This window comes from Lipophrys pholis, assembly GCF_963383615.2.
Source record: "Lipophrys pholis genome assembly, chromosome: 1".
Classification (NCBI taxonomy): Eukaryota; Metazoa; Chordata; class Actinopteri; order Blenniiformes; family Blenniidae; genus Lipophrys; species Lipophrys pholis.
In genome coordinates, this window is record NC_137635.1 from 40,402,122 (window position 1) to 40,422,558 (window position 20,437).

General features: G+C 43.6%; 3 protein-coding genes across 4 annotated transcripts; 2 read left to right on the forward strand and 1 right to left on the reverse strand.

Moving 5' to 3' along the window:
- The first annotated feature begins 679 nt into the window (after window positions 1-679).
- serbp1b (SERPINE1 mRNA binding protein 1b) lies at window positions 680-6,504 on the forward strand. Its single transcript, XM_080476908.1, has 9 exons — window positions 680-1,062; window positions 1,605-1,785; window positions 1,918-2,058; window positions 2,327-2,398; window positions 2,693-2,767; window positions 3,033-3,219; window positions 3,455-3,520; window positions 3,774-3,959; window positions 4,586-6,504. Exons 1-9 carry the CDS (start codon window positions 807-809, stop codon window positions 4,643-4,645), a joined length of 1,224 nt encoding a protein of 407 aa, XP_080333034.1. The 5' UTR covers window positions 680-806; the 3' UTR covers window positions 4,646-6,504.
- A 1,771-nt stretch (window positions 6,505-8,275) lies between these two features.
- On the forward strand, window positions 8,276-11,792 carry LOC308111640 (nucleotide sugar transporter SLC35D1-like). Its single transcript, XM_080466606.1, has 13 exons — window positions 8,276-8,490; window positions 9,087-9,120; window positions 9,198-9,284; window positions 9,366-9,433; window positions 9,513-9,584; window positions 9,675-9,743; window positions 9,833-9,935; window positions 10,006-10,098; window positions 10,176-10,243; window positions 10,350-10,428; window positions 10,507-10,589; window positions 10,673-10,725; window positions 11,530-11,792. The coding sequence occupies exons 1-13, from the start codon at window positions 8,297-8,299 to the stop codon at window positions 11,538-11,540; spliced, it is 1,014 nt and encodes a 337-aa protein (XP_080322732.1). The 5' UTR covers window positions 8,276-8,296; the 3' UTR covers window positions 11,541-11,792.
- mier1b (mesoderm induction early response 1b, transcriptional regulator) lies at window positions 11,752-20,038 on the reverse strand. Of its 2 annotated transcripts, none has more exons than XM_080466587.1 (12): window positions 19,926-20,038; window positions 18,527-18,675; window positions 18,036-18,224; window positions 17,741-17,870; window positions 17,588-17,655; window positions 17,359-17,431; window positions 17,085-17,236; window positions 16,905-16,986; window positions 16,694-16,788; window positions 14,851-14,897; window positions 14,369-14,496; window positions 11,752-14,264 (listed from the first exon to the last, which is right to left on the reverse strand). In XM_080466587.1, exons 2-12 carry the CDS (start codon window positions 18,626-18,628, stop codon window positions 13,906-13,908), a joined length of 1,425 nt encoding a protein of 474 aa, XP_080322713.1. In that variant the 5' UTR covers window positions 18,629-18,675; window positions 19,926-20,038; the 3' UTR covers window positions 11,752-13,905. The 2 variants fall into 2 exon arrangements, with proteins under 2 accessions (XP_080322713.1, XP_080322712.1); XM_080466586.1 differs by having other exon boundaries at window positions 14,851-14,978.
- Window positions 20,039-20,437: the final 399 nt, after the last annotated feature.

Genomic DNA, 20,437 nt, shown 5'->3' on the forward strand with positions numbered 1-20,437 from the left:
GCAGGGCGGATCAAGGAGTGACGCCTCCTCAGCCACCAGGACTTTATAAATGAACTGATACACAGCTCATAGTCTGAAGTCTGAAGGAAAAAAAAGCATTACACTTGCCAGGCACTTAACCGAGCAGGCTTGTACACCCGAGTGATCCTCCTCAACAGCTCGGACATAAAGTCTGCCTTTGGAAAAGTAATAAAGTTCAGTTTTGCTCAAGATCGTCACAAAGGGTTTATTTATGCAGTGTTGTGGAATGATATGAGAGGAACCCACACACACACACACACCCAAGTTCCATTTAAAGAGAAAAAGTATGACACTTATTGTACGTTTTATCACCATATTTAATGGTAATCTGATGTCATCTGAATTGCAGCAATAGCTTGGTACTGAATGAGTCACTTGAGTAAAGCATGTAGGTGAGAGCAATTCCACATTTTAGGCAGACATGTTTATTTTCCGTATCTTTTATGACGTGATAAAACATTTCTGTGAGAAATGGATGGGTTTGCCTCGTGATGAACAAATGTAAAGCGAGCATGCATGGCCTCGGTTATAGATATAGACAGAGTTTACGAACGGTGGCATCACCTTTTACCCCCCCACTCCCACCCACCCGCGCTCTCCCCCCCTCATAAATAAAAACATTGTGCTGCCGCGTGCTCAGATTGGTGCGCGCCGCGGTGTCCCGGATGGTGCTCGCACCGGAAGAGAAGGGGCAGCTCTCCCAGCCATCTTGTGGCAGCATCCAGCGATTCGGTCGCATCAAGCCTCGTAGAATCGGAGGTGAATCCCGCTGAAGGGGCGCCATCATGCCCGGACACCTGCAGGAAGGCTTCGGCTGCGTCGTGACCAATCGGTTCGACCAGTTATTGGACGACGAGTCCGACCCGTTCGAGATCCTGAAAGCCGCAGAAAACAAGAAGAAGGAGGGGGCCGCCGCTGGGTCCACCAAGACCGCGGCTCAAGCCGCCAAGCAGCCGAAGAAGGAGTCACAGAAGGACAGAAAAAACCCGCTGCTGGACAAGAAGGAGGAGTCCCAGGCGCCGGTTCCCCTGAAGAAAGAAGGTAAGAGCAGCACCTGCGGGGCGGCGCGAGCGCGCTGCGTGTTTATTTAGAGGGTTTCTGCTGTCATGTGCATCCTCTGTTAGCAACGTTAGCTGCTACTGCTGCTGCCGCTGCTGCCGGTGGTCACCGCGGAGCTCAGCATGAGGTCAACATGGACCCGGTCCTCCTACCGGAGGAGAGGCCGCACACTGACGGTGTAGAGCCCCGGAGAGCCGTGCAGCCAGCAGCTGGTCCTGATGAGTGTCGCAGACGCGGTTTCTGCTAACATCCCACAGTGTAGGGTTACTGCCTGCTGGAGGATGCTCGGGCTGTGCAAGAGCACCATGGGAGATCCTCCACATGTGTGCAGCACAAAGGCTCGGTGCCCCGTGCAAACACTCCTCAGGGTTTACACTTAAATCTTAAAGTGAATTTGATTCGTTAAGCAACTTTGAAAACAAGTGTTATTATAGCGTGTTTCCATATGGCACAGAACCAACTCTCTCTCTCCTCTCTCTCCTCTCTCTCTCTCTCTCTCTCTCCTCTCTCTCCTCTCTCTGCAGGCATCAGGCGGGTGGGCAGGAGGCCGGACCAGCAGGGCCAGTCTGGACCCCAACACCAGGGTGGGCAGGGCGAGGGTCGGTCCGGAGACAAGAGGCCGGACCGGAGACCTCCCCGTGAGCGCCGCTTCGAGAAGCCTGCCGAGGACAAGCCCGAAGGTGGCGGCGACTTCCCTGCAGACAAGTGAGTGGAGAACGACGGAGAGCGTATTGAAACGACCGATTCCAGGATCAGTGTGGGGGCGTTCGCCGCGGCCTTTGTTGAGTCGGTCCTCCGGAGATTTTTGCTTTCTAAGTTGAAGTTTGTGTCCCTCAGGCCTTCTGGAGACCGACCCCCCAGAGGGCGTGGTGGCGGCCGGGGTGGGCGTGGTGGAAGAGGACGGGGCATGGGCCGAGGAGAGGGCTTCGACTCGCGTGGGAAACGAGACTTCGACAGACACAGTGCCAGTGAAAAATCGTGAGTCAGCCGTGAACGGAGACCTCGCAGCATGCCGAGTCCCTCAGCGCTGTGTAATACAGTAGCTATGAGAACTAAACCAAGAACACTCCACATGTTATCTAAAGTATTTGTTAATGACCTGTCAGATTGTTCAACTTTTATAAATCATAATCTACTTTTCACACCAAACACGTGCCTGCTGGGATAACACTCTCTGCTCACAGCTGCCGGTCCTTGTTTTTAGACCGTCGTCCCGATTGTGTGACTGGTTTTCCTTTTTCCTCAGCAATCAGAAGAGCGAGGAGAAGCGCGGTGGCGGCGGCTCGCACAACTGGGGCACCGTGAAGGATGAAGTGAGGTGGGTTCTCACAAAAGGGACACGCGGCCTGTTTGTGTGAGAATTTGCTGTCGGCGGGATCGTGAAGCACCGGAGATATTTGTGCGTACTTCACCGTGCACAGGCTCTGAAGCAGGTTCTATTTTGGGTACCAGAACAAGTTTTGACGGTGGATGTGATAAGACTGCAGGTGTGACATCCTGGAATAGTTGATTGTAGCGAGTGTTGGTGAGGTTGTTTGGACCGGCATGATGATGTTTTGACTTGAGGCTGCCGAACTGCCTTGACACAGCAGCTGCCTGTCTTCATTTGCAGCGAGGCTGAACAGACTGCAGCTCCCGAGACGACCCCGGAGGGCGAGGAAACTGCCCCCGCCGGCTCTGAGAACAAGTGAGAATCCATTTCTGATCGGCATCTTGGTTAAAGTCGTCTTCACTTCTTAGTGCGTGCCCATTTTTTGATCACACTGATTTTATTGATTTGTAAACATATTTTCCGCTCGCACGTGGCTGTCACAGAGCTCTAGTGCAAACGAGATAAACATTGTCAGTGACCCTTTGGCCGCAGGATTAGGAGAGCATGTATAGAGGTAAGAGGATTGGCAGTTTGAGGTTTTAAGGGCCTACATTGTTGTCGTTGTGTGCGGGCATTCCAGGGAGAACGAGGTCGAAGAAGTGAAAACTGAAGGCCCCAGAGAGATGACCCTGGACGAGTGGAAGGCCATGCAGGACAAAGAGCGCACCAAGGTGGAGTTCAACATCCGCAAGCCCAACGAGGGCGCCGACAGCCAGTGGAAGAAGGGATACGTGCTGCACAAGTCCAAGAGCGAAGATGTGAGCGAGGTGATGGAAAACAATTTTTTTTCTCTACTCATTAGACTTGGCGTTCTCTGAAGGTTTAACTTCTGAGCTTTGTGACTGTCGTCTTTAATTCATGGAGACGGCGTTTTTCTTTCCTCTTCTTTATGAGCGGTGTGTTGAATGGCAGATCATCTCTGCATAGTTGTTTCTGAAATTGCTGCTGGTGTGTTGTGGAGGTCACTTGCGTCTATAAATAACTCTTGTGTTTGATTTCCAGAGGCCTGTTGGCGCTTTGATTGACTCCACAGAGCCGGAAGCAGAGCCGCAGACTCTTTACAACAAGGTGCCTGCTTCTGACAAACGGCTTCCATACACACATTCACTGTTATTCAATAAAGGTTTTCTGACATTTAATGACGAGTGCCAACAAATACTGAGAGCAGTGATGGATCGCTGCTCTTCTATGTTGGGGATTCCTGGCTGAATGAAGAATCTAGTCGAGGAATTCACTCGGGAAAAGATTAATAAGCACTTTATAGGTGATCCTCGTTTAGAGCGTCTCTAATCTGCCGCTTGTGGTTTGTTTTAACTCGCAGGGCACCGCTGACGAGTCCAGTGACCACCATTTCCGTAAACCAGCCAACGACATCACATCCCAGCTGGAGATTAACTTTGGAGACCTGGGGCGCCCCGGCCGCGGGCGTGGGGGCGCACGCGGCGGCAGAGGAGGCCGCGGCGGGGGAGGCAACAGGACGGCACGCGGGGGAGGACGCTCCGAAAAGGTAATCGCTAAAGCTGGCTGTTGTTGGAAGAACAAAAGTTTGCAGCGTCCCTCACAAAAGACGGAGCTTGGTGGCTCCACAAAGGCTGTGAAAGCACTGACTTGAAAGCGTGCGGCCCTGAAATAACACATTGTCCGCTCGGTGAGCACAGTGGACCCACGCTGCTGGTTTCCGACACCTTTTTTCGAGAAGGCTCGTCGTCTCTTAACGGCGTGGGTCTGTCGCATGCAAAAGATGATGAAATCCACCAGGGTAGTTTTAATTTGAATTCTGTCATATTTTTTTTCTTGTGCCCTCGAGTAATGGGTGTTTTATATGTATTTATTAATTGAAATGTGGAGTTTATTCTGGCTGGGAGTTAGAACTGTTGTATTTTAGTGCCGATTAAAACGGTTATCTGAGAGCACAACAAAAAGAATACAAATGTAAAATGTACCTGATCCATTTTTAAGGGCTTCATGCCAAACTTGATTGGAATCACTCGGTCCCATAGATCTGCCAACGTCTGTGCTGTAACTGAAATCACTCTTCAATTTGTAACCGCACGTGAAGGTTGAAAGGTTCTGGTTCCGACACGGAAGCTGCCGCTCTTGTTAATGGTCCTCGTTGTGTTTTGCTCCCCGCAGGCCAGTGGAGTGTCAGTCCCCAATGTGGATGATCCTGAGGCTTTCCCAGCCCTGGCCTGAGGGCCTCCTCTTCCACCACCAGCCCACCCATCAGCCCTTCCGGGGCCCCTCCTCTACGAGGCTTGCATGCTTACCACATCTTCAAGTATATAAGAAAACAACGAGAGAGAGAGCGAGAGAAAAAAAGTTTAATGACAAAAAACAAAAAAAACCAAGACATTCATCCCATACCACTCACACCACCAGAGGACTCAAATTTTACCTGTTTTAAAGGAGAACAAAAGAAGAAAAAGGCAGGAAAAGGACCTCTTGTTACACTGAAGTTTTGTATTTAGGGACATGAAAGCAGGGATGTTTTCATACATTTTTCTTTTCTTTTCTTTTTTTTTTCTTTTTTTCCCCAGAGATCATGCATACTTTGTTGATATTTTTGTGCTGCTTTGATTTGATGCATTTCTGCAGTTAGGTTGAAGTGTGTGTATCTCCTTCCCCCTCGAAGCTGTTGTGCTTTTATTTTTATTTTCCTCATGACTTCAGCTCAGTATTACGAGGTCATCTTTATTAAGAAGAAAATTTCTACTGGAGCTTTTTCCTTCCCAGTAAGACACACTGATGTGGTAGCACTACATAGGAAATGCGTATTAGATGTCTGAAGTATGGCTTAACATGCTTTTTAAAGTGTAATTACTCGGTTCCTGACTGCCCATTCCTTTTTTGCGAGGCACAAATTCTGGATGGGTAACCAGGCAAAGTGACTTCCTACTTGGCTTGGTTTATTTCTGCTTGTTGTGCAGTGAAAGTGAATGCCTCTTTTCCATTTTATTTTATTATTTTTTGATAGCTTGCCTTTATTTCTTTGGTGGACCAGTGGTTAGTAACGCTTTGTACCCCCTGATCCAGACATGTGCTACCTGTGTTTTCAGGGTGTCCCGGGGCCCAATGTATCTTTAGGCTGGTCCTTCTAGGTCATACAGACTGTACTTCTTCTTCAGGACCACTGAGCAAATATTGTATTTTTTTGTTAAGTATGTATTGTGTGAGTGTGAGTGTGTGTGCGTGTGCGTGTGTGTGTGTGCGAACGAGAAAGCCTGTTTGTGACTTGAGTGAATTGGACAGCTAGTTACTTAGAAGTTTTAAGTATTCCTCTGCTATAGACTTGCCATTCTCCAGCAGTAGACTGCAAGTTTTCTGAAGTAGTTCATACTGTCGGATTGAGAAGCGAGTGTTGAGATGAAGGTGAGGAGGAGGATGATGATGACGATGGGTAGACCATGGACATATCTCACTCTTGAAGTATCTCCTCTGCATTTCAGATTTTACAGCACCTGGTTTTTATCGACACCAGTCCTCTGGTGATTGTTTTTTTTTTTTTTTTCTTTTTTCTTTTTTGGACATCGTTGCTGTTTTTTGAATTTGTTTCTGAATTGTTTTTATTTTGCTCAGTGATGAAGCATCAATGCATAATTAGTCTGAAAGAAATGTTGGCTTGTCATTGTGGAACAATCACGAGCTACAGAATGTAACGTAAGCTAACCATGCTTTCAGCCCCTTGTGTCAGCGTTTCCAGTGAGCATTTCTTTTCTGTTCATGAAGCGGGTATGTCTCCCGTGGGGAGGGGAGGGAGGGGGAGGGGGGGGGGGGGTTACACTGAAGACATGGAGTGAATTTAAAGCTTTACGTGTTTGTGCTCTGCTAAGACTCGCTGGTGATGCACTGATACAGACGGCTGGAGCTTCTTTTTTCTTTTTTTTTTTTTTTTCTTTTTCTTTTTTTTTTCCTCGTAGGATTGTTTGAGCCACATGACGATGAAACTTTCTCTGCAAACATCCCTGTTCTAATAAATTGTTTTAGAGGTGTTACATGTATCCTGTTGATGGCTGTTGGGTTGTTTCCAATCAATGCTGTGATTTTAAAGGTGTAAACAAACACGCTGCCGACTCTTTATTGCTTCAAACAGAATGAGGCTGCAGTGTGTTTCATCACGTCAGAATGATAATCAGTCTTTGTTGGTTTTGAATTACAGCGCTGCAGGTAATCCAGGTAATCCCAGCAAAGCTCCACCGTTCGCTGCAATGTTGGATGGTGGTATTTTATGGGCCCACGCAGTGGAATGTGTCATGAACTGTAGAGGTTTTTGCAGGAAAAGGTTAAGAAAATGGATTCTTTAAGTCGTAGCTGGTCATATTGGTCTATTCTCTCTTCTCCTGATGTGATGAATCAACAGCACCACAAACGGGTCCCTAAATTCTCCTGATCATCTCCCAATTGTGCTTTAAAAAAGTGTTACCCTGACATCTGTAAACTATTGGAAAAAGTAGTCCCAATTTGACTATCCACAGTACAGCATCGTGTCGAGTGAATGTGTTGTCAAAACTCCCGCTTCTCATTTAGAAACTAGTGATGCTGAATGGCAAATGCCTTCATTCTCCATAGTTCTAAACATACCCACTTGTTTCTGTCCTTCCCCTGCTGTTAGAAATGCTACTCTGGTGTCTTTTGTCTTATTGGGCTGGAGCTACTGTTCACCACAGACAACATGGTCCCACACAACCATTCAACGATGATATGATTAGTGTTTCTTTGTAATGAATTAGGCCACCTTGTATGAGTATTTTTAGTTTTTTTTTTTTTTTTTTAAAGTGTCCAGTTTCCCTCTACAGTGTTTTGAATAGAATTTGCTCCTAACAAAATTAATGTCTGCTACGTTTCCAGGAGTATTTCAAACCTTTTTTATTTTTTACTGAAAAGTTAGACAAATAATTTCAATAGTTTATCTAAATCAAGATTATCACTTTGTTACCTTTTACCCACTTTTTATAACCTTGCTGGCAGGTGGTACTAAAAATATCAATCCACGTAGAATTTAGCACAATGCACAGAAGTATTTCTTGCCCTGAGACCTTTATAATTGAGTTATTTGGAGTCTAAGATTTGTTAGTCTGTGGTAAAACCATCTCTGAATGTGTTTGCATAGTTGATGTGGTACTCAAGTATTTAATGCTTTAACTATATATATATAATTTTCCTTTTTCAAAAGTGGAACTGCGCTGTACCACTTACAAGGTGTGATTAAACATTCTACACAGATTTATACAGTTCAGGGTTGGACTGTGGTAGGACAATGGCGTAACTAGAGGAAACCCACACACGGGGAGAACACTCAAACTCCACACAGAAAGGCCCGGCTTGTATTTGAACCAGTGGACTTCTTGCTGTGAGGTGAGAGCACAAACCACTGCACCACCTAACAGTCATACATTATCTTCAAATGTTTTGATCTGTGGGGAGGAAACTGGACTACCCAGACAAAACTCCACAGGAACAGGAAGAACATGCAAACTCTTTATTAGTTCCGTAGGGAAATAATTTTACATCATTGTTCCACACAATGTTCCACGTTACTAGAATAAAAAGTTGCTGTATCGAATAGAACAATACAATTTGAATAGGTAACATTTAGATGTGCAAGGCTCAGCGTGATTGACATGGAACACAACAAAGCACAACTTACAAAGAACAGTTATAGACTTTAAGACCAAAGAAATAAGAAATTAAACCAATTCAACTTAAAGAACAAAACAATAATTTTTTTTTTTTTTTTTTTTTTTTTTTTTTTGTATTCATACACGAAGGTGGGCCGCAACGTCACGCATGACGTCACCGCGCCTTGCGCACGCGCCTGTTCACACAAAATCTCCGCTACGGAAAACAATGGCGGCGCGTCCGAAGCGTCGAGCGGAGCCTGAGCGCAGGAAGCCTCCGGCTGATGGAGAAACGTTCACGCCGCGCACCGGACCACCGGGAGACTCCTCGGCCGTGGCCGTCAAGCTGTTGGCGGCTGGACTTTACGGGGTCAGCTCGTTTCTCATCGTGGTCGTCAACAAGAGCGTCCTGACCAACTACAGGTAAGAAGTTCAGAGTCCAGGTGGGCGTGGCATGCCCGGCGAGGCGCGTGCTGCTGTGGTGAAAGTGACAGACAGGCACGAGGAGAAAACGCTCCACTCATTCTACTGTTATGTTTAATCCAATGTTTGACCGTCGGAGCTGCACAATTTGTCCGTATTATCAGTGATGTGTGTTTAGATATTGTAGTATGACACTTCTAAAACTCCCCAGGTGGAAAACAGGGTACGAAACAAACAAAGAAAAACATTTGTTTACACTAATATATATGTGTGTAATGATTGTAAGGATTTTATCTTACCAGACTGCTTTTGCTGAGATTTTAGGTGCTAAATATTTTTTTAGGAAATTGCATTCTGTCTTTTTAAGATACAAAACTTTCTGTTCTTTTAAACGCAATAATATATGCACCTATCCTACATACATCCATTATGTTACTTTAAAAACATTACTGGTTTTGCACTAGAACACGATTTATCATGAAATGACACAGTGGTGCAGTGGACTGTTCAGTCTCCTCACAAGAAATGTCCCCGTTGAAAAGATTTGAAATGTTCTCTGTGTCATTTTTTAAAAAAAACAAAAAACTTTTTTACAGTTTTCCATCATCCACGTGCGTTGGCATCGGCCAGGTATGTATCTGTATCTTTCAGCTAATGTTTTATCCCCGAGGCCCAGAGGCTGACACAGTGTGTGTCATCTGATGAAGATGTTGGCTACGATCGTCGTCCTGAGGACCGGCAAGATGCTGGGTGTGATTTCTTTTCCAGATGTAGATTTGAGCATACCGCGCAAGGTGAGGCGCTCAGTGTGGCGTGTGTCCAAGACCATATTCACCATGTACTCTCAACAATAACCTGGAATCCTTTTCCACCAGATGTTTCCGCTGCCTCTATTATATGTTGGCAATCAAATATCGGGACTGTTTGGGACACAGCGGCTAAAGTGAGAGCTGGTCGGTACTTTTGAATGGATTGAAACGAGTCCACAAAGCTAAGACGCTGTATATTTTCTCCTCCCTCAGTTTGCCCATGTTTACTGTTTTGAGAAGGTTCAGCATCTTTCTCACCATGGTGTTCGAAGGCCTCCTGCTGAAGTATGTCTCCTTGATGCAGATTGCTTCAATTTAATCAGTGATTTCAGTGACTGAATGTCTTTTTTTTTTTTCTCTCTCTCTTTGTCACAGAAAAACTTTCTCTGCATCTATTAAAATGACAGTGTTCACTATGATTTTGGGGGCTTTTGTCGCAGCCAGGTGAGATTATCGGGTATTCCAGCCTCCTGACCAGGCTGCGTGTATCGGCACATATCTGAGCCTTACTGCGGTCTTCCTCTGTTTTGTAGTGCTGATTTAGCCTTTGACCTTGAAGGATACGTATTCATAATGCTGAATAACCTCCTGACGGCTGCCAACGGGGCGTACGTCAAACAGAAACTGGACTCCGAGGTGAGCAGTGACGGCGAAATTACACTTCAGCCTGAATGCAGAAGTACTGATGTTCTGCTATTTTCCACAGGAGCTGGGCAAATACGGACTCCTTTATTACAACGCTCTAATAATGATTTTCCCCACTGTGGCGTATGCCTACTACTCCGGGGACTTGCATGTGGTACGTTTTCCCAGTACTGAGGAGTGTGAGTAATCCAGAGTGCGACATTGTGAGTCAGTGGCGTTGTGTGTGTGCAGGGATGGGAGTATGATGGCTGGTCTGATTGGCTGTTTGTCCTGCAGTTTGTGCTCTCTTGTGTCATGGGGTAAAGTATTCTGAATCGCATGTGTGCAGGTGATATATCCCCCCCCCCCCCCCCCCCCCCCCCGACGCTGTCTGTGTCTCACTGCTCTTTGACGTGTCTCTCCTAGCTTCGTTTTAATGTACTCCATCATGCTGTGCACGCAGCACAATTCAGCACTCACCACCTCCATCATAGGCTGCATTAAGGTAACGCTCCCTCCTTGGCGACCGATCCTCTCGTGTACACAGATGTGTGAAGTGACTCTCGTTGGTGAAATTCCTCAGAACGTAGTTGTGACGTACATGGGGATGGTGTTTGGCGGAGACTACATATTCACCTGGACCAACTTCGTGGGTCTGAACATCAGGTGAGACCAGTTCAGCTGTTTGGCAGTCTTCATGTTGAGGTTTTCTTTCTTCTTTGTCTTAATGTGTCGTCTGTGTCTCACAGCATTGCTGGAAGCCTGGTGTACTCCTACATCACCTTCGCACAAGAACGCACAAGTAAGTGAGGGGCCAGTTTAGAGAAGAAATAATCACCAGAAAGTCTCTATAAAGATCTGTGTAAGATATTTACAAGCTCACCAGGTAGCACCTGCTTCTATGTAGTTTTAATACCACACCACAGTGGAGCGAGTCGTTCTGGTGCTGTGGTGTCCAATCCTGCTGCTGGTGGGACACTTAATGTCTCCCTGCTTCAATAAACAAATCTAATGTTTGTCATCATCACGCTCCATATGAAAGTCAGATGAACACCCTCACATAGCAATGGGACGTGTTGGAGGAGGGAGAGACCAAAAGCCTGCAGGACTTTCAAGTCCAGTGTTGGACACTACTGCTCTACTGACCAATGCTTGACTTGGGACTGGGGCCCTCTTTGTGTGACGTTTGCATGTTCTCCCTGTGCATCCAGGTGTCTTCCTGCATTGAAGGTCAACCTGTGACTATTAGCATTCAGTTGGCATGAAACTTCTGCGGTGCTTTTGTGCAGATTGAAACGGTTTTATGAGAAACCTTTGATGTTGCTGAGAAAGATGGAGAAGCCTCTTTATCAGGTTATCTTGGTCTTAATAAACATTCATCTTCTACGCCACTCGTCCGTCCCAGGCCAAACACAATCACACACATTCACAGTGACCAGTTGACCTCAAACACACGTTTTTGAACTGTGGGAGGAAACCTGTGCATGAACAGGGAAAACATAGAAACTGCAGGCTGGGGATATTTCCGCTCTGAGTAATAACTGTTTTAAAGCTTAGTTTGTAATGTTGTGTCATGAACTAACATGTCTCACATCTAATTCAACAGAAAAGGCATGAAGGCCCAAGAACTCCAACCAGCACACGTCATGCAGTGTGTGTATATATATACATATGTATATGTACACATAAATGTGAAGAAGTTTTTAAGAGTATTGTAATTCTACATTTTTATAATTTCCTGATTTCTATGAAAATATATTGAAATGAACTTGTTCATCTGCCTCGTGTCTTTCTGCATCGTGGACCCATGACATGACAAACTGGAGTTCATTAATACATTTATTAAATATAGCCAATGTTATTCCATTCAAAGCCAGTCATGGAATTACACTTCAGTTTAATCCAAGTCATCATTTACAGAGGTAAAAAGATCACTGCCGAAAAAAAGGGGGGGGGACTGAACGTCTCGACAATATTTTGAACTTAATTTCTGAAATTCAAACATTGAAGCATGAAGCTGAACAGCTGCTGTACCAAAAAAAAAAAAAAAAAAAAGTTAAGGTCTTCCACATTCTGCCCCCTCTGCTTTGAAGCCACCCACCCCGGAGAGATGGGAAATATTGGTAGAACCCGAGCGGGGGTCACACAGGAATGCGGAGTACTGCCAACAAGCAGAGAGCGAAACTGGAATGGCTAATTTAATTTATTACATCCATCTTGGAGAAACATGGGTTTAAGTTTCCCCACAAAGAGCACAGCCAATGAGGAAGACCCGAGAATACAGAGATGAACAGTTATATATTTAAAAAAAAAAAAAAAAGTACCAGCTGCTCAAAGTAAGAAATCTATACAAACTTTACATGGAAAAAAAAAATCACATTCTGTCTAGTAAAAACAAAGTTGAGCAAAGCACTTGACTATGAAAATCCAAAAATACAGAGATCTTCTACACGAGTTATAATACAGGACATCACTGATGTCAGCTGCTTGACACAAACAAACCTGCGGGGGGACGAGCCCGCCGGTTTATTTCCCAGAAACAAACAGCTCTGTAAAGACGAGGAAACGACGGAGTGACAATGAGCTTCTGCTGGCTTCTGACGCCACTCATCGGTACGGATGAGAAACATACAATCAAAGTGCAACTACAGTGAGCGAGTGACGGCACCACGACTCCTCTTGTTTCCGCCTACGTTGCATCTTCAAACAACTTAAGCACATAACCATTTAGAAAACGCGTCCGGTTGTGTTAGAGCCTCAACAGCAAACAATCGGCTAGAACGGCAATGACCTATCATTAGATTTAGATTTTTGTTTTTCTTCTTGTGTCAAAAAATATAAATATCTCTCGTGTAAAAAAATATCACAGGTGAGTTCTTTTCTTTAAGTACAAATAGGAAAGAAAAAAAAAAAAAAAAAAAAAGGAAATTCTTGGCAAAATTTAGTCACTTAAGTGTCCAAACAGGGACTCAAGATGATGGGGGGAGATGCTTTGCAGGACACAATCTCGCTGTGGTACTTTGGGATCAGCTGTGCGGGCGGGCGGTCAGTACAGACTGGACGAAGGGTTCAAGTGACTGCTGCTGCGACTTTCAGTGACCCCCTCACAAAAGATACAATATGTAAGTGTTTTAAGTTTAAAATAGAACCTACAACAGTCAGGACATTGTGTCAGAGGTCTACTGAACAGATACCGTGGGATTAAAGTCTATCAGGCGTGTGCTCTAATCGTTGGTCTTCAGCAGCAGGCGAAGACTGCTCAATACTAATCGCACCCTTTAGAAGCTCCTCGCTAATTACCACCTGATGCCTCTGGAGAAGAAACCTACACTATAATAAGAAACTTTTACTTGTATGTATTGACTGTTTTCTACCAGCGGACACGGCAGCAGAACAGTGAAGACGATACTGAACATGAATAAACCAGTCGGTCACATCCACAGTTCAGAACGGGAACCAGAGCTGGTTCCTCTGGAATCGCTCCCGCAGGGAAGAAACGAGCCCCCCTGGCCATGTTGAAAGAAACTCTGGAGAACACGCACACACCGCAACAAAAACCCTCCCCGTGTAATCAATCAGCTGTGCTGACCTTCTTCTTCAGTGTTCCTAGGAAAGGGAGTTGAGGAGCTTCTCAGCAGTCGTCGATCAGAAACTGACAGCAACTCTGTAATGCCATCGTTAGAAAAACAGCAGACCATAATTCTGGTTGAACTTTGTGAACTCGCACTTTCAACCACAAAGTTCCTCACTCTGCACCAACAGATTTTTGTTTCCAGAACGTCATTGAACCTCTTTTACAATGAACTGCTTGGGAGTGTGAATGCTACATTGACTCACTACTGCCACCCCACATAAAAAACTGGCATTACTTAATCTTACATATTGGAACTTTGGCTGCGTTTCTGTCCTCTGCTCCCTCCAACCTACCCACTGGTGGTCAAAGTTTTCAGTCTCGAGTGGACACTGGCCCGCTCTGGAGCGTTCAATTCTCCTGTGTTCTGGATGCTTCCATCTCACTTTGGCCCACTTGTTCTGCCTCTGTCCGGCACCTCTTAGCCGGCCTGTCGAGTGCCGCCGCCGCCGCCACTGCTGTGTCTCTGTGGTCGAGCAGAGGCTCCAGAGAGCCATTTGTGTCGTGGTTGGGCGCGGGAGGCTGGCTGCAGCCGTTGGAGTTGTTGTCTGAAGCTGGTGGAGGAGGAGGAGGAAGAGGAGGGGGAGGAGGAAGAGCGTCCGCTGTAGGGTGAGAGGGCCCGTTGGACTGAACTCCCTCAGCTTTGACTTGGTTCACCGTGGGCAGCTGAGCACCGTCTACTGGGTGACATGAATTGTGGCTTGCAATACCTGTCGACCAAGAGGAAAAAAATAAATGTCCTGCTCGTAGGCCTCGGGTCACTCGCTCACTCCGGACCGCAAACTAGTACGTTTCTCCGTGTTCATCAGCTCACCGTTCTGACTGCTGCTGTCTTCCCTCTCAGAGTGGCTGGTGCTGCTGCTGGACGTGGTGGGAGGAGGCGACGCAGCTCTGCTGGACGTCGCACTCTCAGTCTCGTCCAGTAATCTGTCCATATAGTCTCTGAACGACACACAGCAGCAGACATGTGGTCACAACGCAGCTTCCACTCTTCATTATACTTTATTTTACACATTTTACACCCCAAAACATTCCCAACAGATGTTTTATATATGTAACACTTAACACGGCCACATTCAATCTGAGCTCACCGACTCCTGAGCGTTTACTTACTTCAGTATTTGTAATAAATCTTAAAAATTCACTGTGAAACTTTATAACGAACTGGCTTACATCAGCATTAAAGCTAAACGTGCTAGCTGTGGCCCCCAAAGTAGAATAAAAGTGACAGAAAGTACATCAATGTGAAGCCTAAGTATATTCTACTACATCGGCATGTATTTCTTTAAGACTTACGTGACACCAGGATGAAGGTTGTATTTCCTTTTCCCAAGTCTGGTTTGCTGTGCAAAGAAATCATAACGCTCAGACTTCTTCCACATGTAATAAAAGGCCACACATTCTCCTACAGACCTAGTTCTCACCTGAAAGATTTAATTCAGCAGACATGAAATCACCATTATTACCATCGCCTCAACAGTTTCAACACAAATTCAACATGTTCACAGAAGAGACAAATCAAACTGTTGCACTGGACAAAAAGTCAGAATCATTGGCACGGTTAAACATTTTAGGAAGGAATTTGATTTGTCTCAAACAGAAAGAAAATGAAACATCACATCAATACAAACTTCAAACACAACTCTTATGATTCTTTACAATTAAATATCGAGTTATAACAGGAGACAAGCTTCAAATCAAAAATGTAATCATGAATTAATAATTCAATCAGAAAAACAATTCTTGTAGTTATTAAAAGCTTCTGTTAGCAGTAGTTCCCCGGCTGACCTCTAATGTCACATCATTACTGTGAAACCAAATGCTGGCTTTCTCAGTAAAACTAAAGCTGGACACTTCAAAATAAAAGCAATGGCTGGTGTCAAATTTCCCCTCAGATCTGTTCAATTCTCTTCTTGTGGTTTTTTAACAGAAAATCTCATTTTGACAAGAACAGGCAAAGCCTTGGGGTCAGTGAATGAAGCCCCATGTTTCTGGGATTAAGTTCACTTTTCTCAGTTTTAAGTGTGCAGAGTTCTGCGCAGTTCCACCATAACGACACTTTTAAGTAGATTCTTTTCAATAAACATAAGAGACATGAGAAAACCCAGATTCCATCCACATTTTGCAGATGTCTCCATTGTTAGAAGACATTTAATGTCCACATGGTTTTCCATTTTTAAGAGGTGCTATGAACGGGAGTGAATCCAAAACTAGAAAAGGTTTTGACACTTTCCACTTCCAAGTTGCAGTTTGGCTTCAAATTCAATTTTTGCAACATCATGACTGATTTTGAATTTGATTGATTGATTGATGCTCGTGTAGGAGTCAGTTTAGGGGTGTAACACCACATAATGTAATAATGGTGCAATATATAATAACGTGATACATTTTCAATTCATGTAATAATGCCGCATTTTGTAATAATCTGCTGCACTTTGTAAAACGCATTTTCTAATAAACTTTGCTGCATTTTGAAATATGTATGTATATGCAACAGTTATTATAAATTGATTAAATGCTTTCAGTGGCATTTAAAATCTGGTTTCATTTCTTTAAGAAAACAGAAATGGCTGGTGGAAATACTGATTGATTGCTTGTAACTTTAAAAACCTACCAGCCACAATGGCAGGGGATTTAAAAATGTAAACTTGATGTAGAGCCCTGCTTTCTCCCATCGCTCTGTTGGCAGAACATGAGCAAAAGCAAAGAGTGACAAATAATTCTTGTCTAACTGAATCTTAATTTTTTTTCTCACTTCTAAACATAGAACCATGTAAATGGATGAAGGGTAAAATGTATTATATAAAGTGACAAATCATTACATTTTAAAAAAAAAAAGAAAAGAAAAGTGGAACACCCACATTTTGTAATGACTGTTGCAATATGGAACAAGTTATTTATTACAAAATGAGGCAAAGTTTATTAGAAGAATTGCTCAAGAAGTTTCTTATGAACTGCAGCAGATAATTACAAAATGTAGCGTTATTACATAATGGGTTGAAAATGTATTATATTATATTATTACATATTGCACCATTATTCCATAATGCGGCACCACAGGGGGGAAAGTCATAAGAGTGTAGGATACAGTCACAATTACAAAGAGTTCATTAATATGGTTTCTAAACACTCCTCTTACCTTGTTGGCCTGTATTAAATGAAAGTCTTTCCCATAAGCTTTTAGTCCTTGCTCAAAATTTCTACATTCCTCTTCAGTCCAGACAGATAACTCTTCTGTTTCAGAGAAAAAAGGTGTTAATTCCACATCTGGAGTCAAATCTTAAGAACAAATCTTCAACAAGTCAAGTAAAGTTCATGACATGGCGTAATCTGAGCAGGGCTCCGCTTACCTCTGGCTGCCTTTACATTAAACCTTAGTCTTCTTAAAGCTTCATCTGTGTCAAAGTCACACTTTACTAGCTCATACAACGCCTGCAGGGGAGGAAGATAGAAACGTGGTTAAATCACCCATCCGATCCACCGCAGGACTGTGACGTGATGGATTTAGCTTGTGATTGATCTGTTCTCACCTGTTCATTGTCTTTGATATGGGATCCCTCTGGGATTGCATCCACTCCCCTCTCATCTCCCGTCCGCCTCGACGCTTCAGTCAGAAACTCCACTACTTTGCCTTCAGGAAGACACTCCGGGTTCCATAACAACTGGTCATCGTTTTCATAAACTAAGGTTTAGAGAAAAACATTTAAAACACTAAATTTGTACCCAGTGGCCTACCTAAAGTTGATCTTCACTTCTTAAGATGATGAAAAGAGTAAAAAAAAAAAAAAAAAACACACTGCTCACCTCTTTCATTCTCTTTGTATTTACAGAGGCCAACTGGCGTTTCTGCCTGGTACATTGAACCCACCATAATCTCCTGTGAGGAAAAACACTGGTTAGACCGCCACTGTAGAAAGTCCACTCCAATATATATATATATTGCTTTTAAATAGTGAGTTCCATTTTTGTTATGCTTCAGTATGAAAAAGTTAACAGTCCAGTAAAAATTCCCAGGACTTGAATAATACCAAACCTTTTTCCAGTCCTCAGATGGGACATAGTCCTCATCTTCATCTGACTCTTCCTCTGCATCATTGTTACCTTCAGAACGAGATATTTATAAGTCAGATGAATCTCAAACTAAAATTTGCGGTGTTGTAACTTGTGAAAGGGAGACAGCTCATACTTTCAAAGTATTTGAGTTTCTGAGGACGGATGAGGTCGACTGTGCCGAGTGATCTAACTGAGCGCGTGCGACCTTCGCATATTGCCTGGGTCTCAGTGCCCTGATCTGATGAGTTCTTAACGTCGTCACTCTGAGAAAACACAGAAAAAAAAGTAGGAACCCATGTGAACAAGGCCCTTTTTTAACTACGAAAATTATAAAACATAAAAACCTGTGAGTCTGAACAACTGCATCAGGACAAACTAGTTTACTGAGCCTAATGAAGCTTTATCAACAAGTGAAACACAAAACAAACCTCATTTCTTTTCAGCTCGCCAGTGCTTCTGCTGCTTTCATCGTTGTCAAGGTCTTCCTCCTCCTCCTCTTCCTCGTCATCTTCCTCTTCTTCAGGTTCTTCCTCCTCCTCCTCTTCCTCCTCATCTGCTGGCGATCTGCCCCCATAACCGTAGAGACTCAGTAGCTCATGAATAGGCATTTCTCCCTCCTGTCAAAAGAAAAGCAACATTGGTCAAACACCAAAAAGTCAAACTTGAGAAGAAGTGAGGTATTTCCTTTCCACTGCACCACTGTGTCGCCTGTTTACACAAAAGCTACATGGACAGATTCACTTACAGCTGGAAGTTGTAAGTTGAATACTCAACCTGTTCCCTCATGGTCAACTTAAAGTCTGAATCCATCAATGAAATGTCCTTTTATAAAGGTTTTATGAAAAAATACGTTTTGACGGTTCTTTTAAATCATTCTTATTCTGAACTAAAAGTACGACTGAAAAGTCCTGACACTAACCCGTGCCAGATCTTCTATCTCGTTGGCATTTGCCTCATCAGATGCTGCCAGAGTTTCCTCCTCCTCCATCGTGCGTTCATCATCAAAGTCATGGACGAGCATGTCTGCTGAAGGGTCGAAATCATGGTCATCGGAACCTGCTGAACCTCCTGGGAAGGCAACAGGAGACATCTCGACATGACCAACAAGTGACATAACAAGAAATATGATAACAGTCCCATCAGTATTGTAATATAAACATATTAGAAAGATCACATCAGCAGTGGATGACATGAACCTTGATAATTGCAGCATTGATATAGTGTATATAATGTTGCTATTTCATCGCAATGTAAATATCCTTACTTCATTACATATATGCAGAAATGCTTTAACTCTAACAACAATATTAAGTACTCAATAAAACACATGGAGTTTTGATAACTACAATATTATTAATATAATAGTGTAAAAGCTGATATTACAAGAAGAAAAACAACCTCTGACAGCAGAAATCTTTATGTGATATCCAAATTAATAATGAATCCATTTTTGATTCAACTGACCACAAGAGTGATTCCATTGACCACAAAAATTATTCCACTTTGTCTCCGTCATTTAAAATGAGGTTTTGCTGTGAGAAGACTTTCCTGTGTTCACATATTGCTCATTCTTTACACGATGCAATGTTCACTACTACTAACTGTATCCACAGACAATGATTTCTGGATGTTCCTCATCTCATGCAGTGGTTTCCATTACAAGTTGGTCTTATTTAGATTTTACATATTGACAGAACTCTTTTTAGACAAAAGCCATTTTAATATTTTTTTTTATGTATATTTAATGTTTGGTTTGTTCATCTGTGTATTATTTTTACAGTTTCAAACTATATGAGAAGCCCCGATAAATCAAAAGCATATATATTTGAATTTGACTGATTGCTATAAAATAATATTTACATATTTATACACATTTATACGAGATTACCACAAATCTTAAAACAGACGCATTAATGTCTTTTTTTTGGGGGGGGGTTACTGAATGCTGCAAGTCTGAGTGTTTCATCAGAGTTTCCCAATTCTTATCAATTAAGCTGATAATTATTGATAACAAATATTTAACATAAAGACAATTCAGTAAAATTCTCTCATTCTTCTAAATTTTAATGTGGTTTCACGTTTGGACTCGTGTGAAACTGGAGAGCAGTTAAACTTATTTACTATCTTCCCAAAAAAAATCCCTTTCAATGTCACATATAAACACGAGGATCCATAATTAGGGAGATATTTGCTAAGCCAGTATCTTAGACGGATGCTTCAATCGGTATCGTTGTTTGTTATTGTGTTTGTCCTGCACGTAAACCCGCTTCATTAACTCAGTCAACCGCTGAAGATTTATGTAGACGCGTTCAGGTTACCTGGGCTCGAATTCCCGGCGGAGGGCTGAAAAGCAGGAAAAATGGTGACATGAATAATACTGAATCACATTTCAAGACGCGAACTGCATTAGAAATGTGAGTTTAGGAGCGACATAATAAAATGGTGGCTTGGCCTCAAAGGGAGCTCAGGGGGGAGAAAAGCGCGCCCGACCTGGTGCCCTAAAGGCTGACTGCAGTTCAACAAGAGCAGAAACAAAGAGTCCCGTCACTGCCTCCTGCGGACAGGGGAAACCCTACCATCTCAGGAAAATGACAATATCGTGAGTACAGACATGTTTTCGACTTGTGTTTGGCCCCAGCCGGCCCGGGGAAAGCAGCGCTCACTGCGGTAATCTCCTCAACTCGCTAACTTGCATTACAAGTTGCCAGCTCGTTAATTCCCCTTTATATTGACGCTAGCGCCTCCAAGTTGAGCCCGATACCCACGGCTTGCGAACAATGGCCACAAAACAGCGCACAACACGTTTCCAAACACGAGAAATGTGAGGCGA

What these genes read in the sequence shown, in the direction of transcription:
- serbp1b (XM_080476908.1), top strand. Translation starts at nt 807, where the DNA reads ATGCCCGGACACCTGCAGGAAGGCTTCGGCTGCGTCGTGACCAATCGG. An exon ending in ACCGTGAAGGATGAAGTGAG is followed by an intron (nt 2,399 to 2,692) that starts GTGGGTTCTCAC and finishes CTTCATTTGCAG; the next exon opens with CGAGGCTGAACAGACTGCAG. An exon ending in AGAGCGAAGATGTGAGCGAG is followed by an intron (nt 3,220 to 3,454) that starts GTGATGGAAAAC and finishes TTTGATTTCCAG; the next exon opens with AGGCCTGTTGGCGCTTTGAT.
- LOC308111640 (XM_080466606.1), top strand. Translation starts at nt 8,297, where the DNA reads ATGGCGGCGCGTCCGAAGCGTCGAGCGGAGCCTGAGCGCAGGAAGCCT. An exon ending in AGCGTCCTGACCAACTACAG is followed by an intron (nt 8,491 to 9,086) that starts GTAAGAAGTTCA and finishes ACTTTTTTACAG; the next exon opens with TTTTCCATCATCCACGTGCG. An exon ending in TTCGAAGGCCTCCTGCTGAA is followed by an intron (nt 9,585 to 9,674) that starts GTATGTCTCCTT and finishes TCTTTGTCACAG; the next exon opens with AAAAACTTTCTCTGCATCTA.
- mier1b (XM_080466586.1), bottom strand. Translation starts at nt 18,628, where the DNA reads ATGCTCGTCCATGACTTTGATGATGAACGCACGATGGAGGAGGAGGAA. An exon ending in GCGAGCTGAAAAGAAATGAG is followed by an intron (nt 17,871 to 18,035) that starts GTTTGTTTTGTG and finishes GTGTTTTCTCAG; the next exon opens with AGTGACGACGTTAAGAACTC. An exon ending in GAAACTCAAATACTTTGAAA is followed by an intron (nt 17,656 to 17,740) that starts GTATGAGCTGTC and finishes CTCGTTCTGAAG; the next exon opens with GTAACAATGATGCAGAGGAA.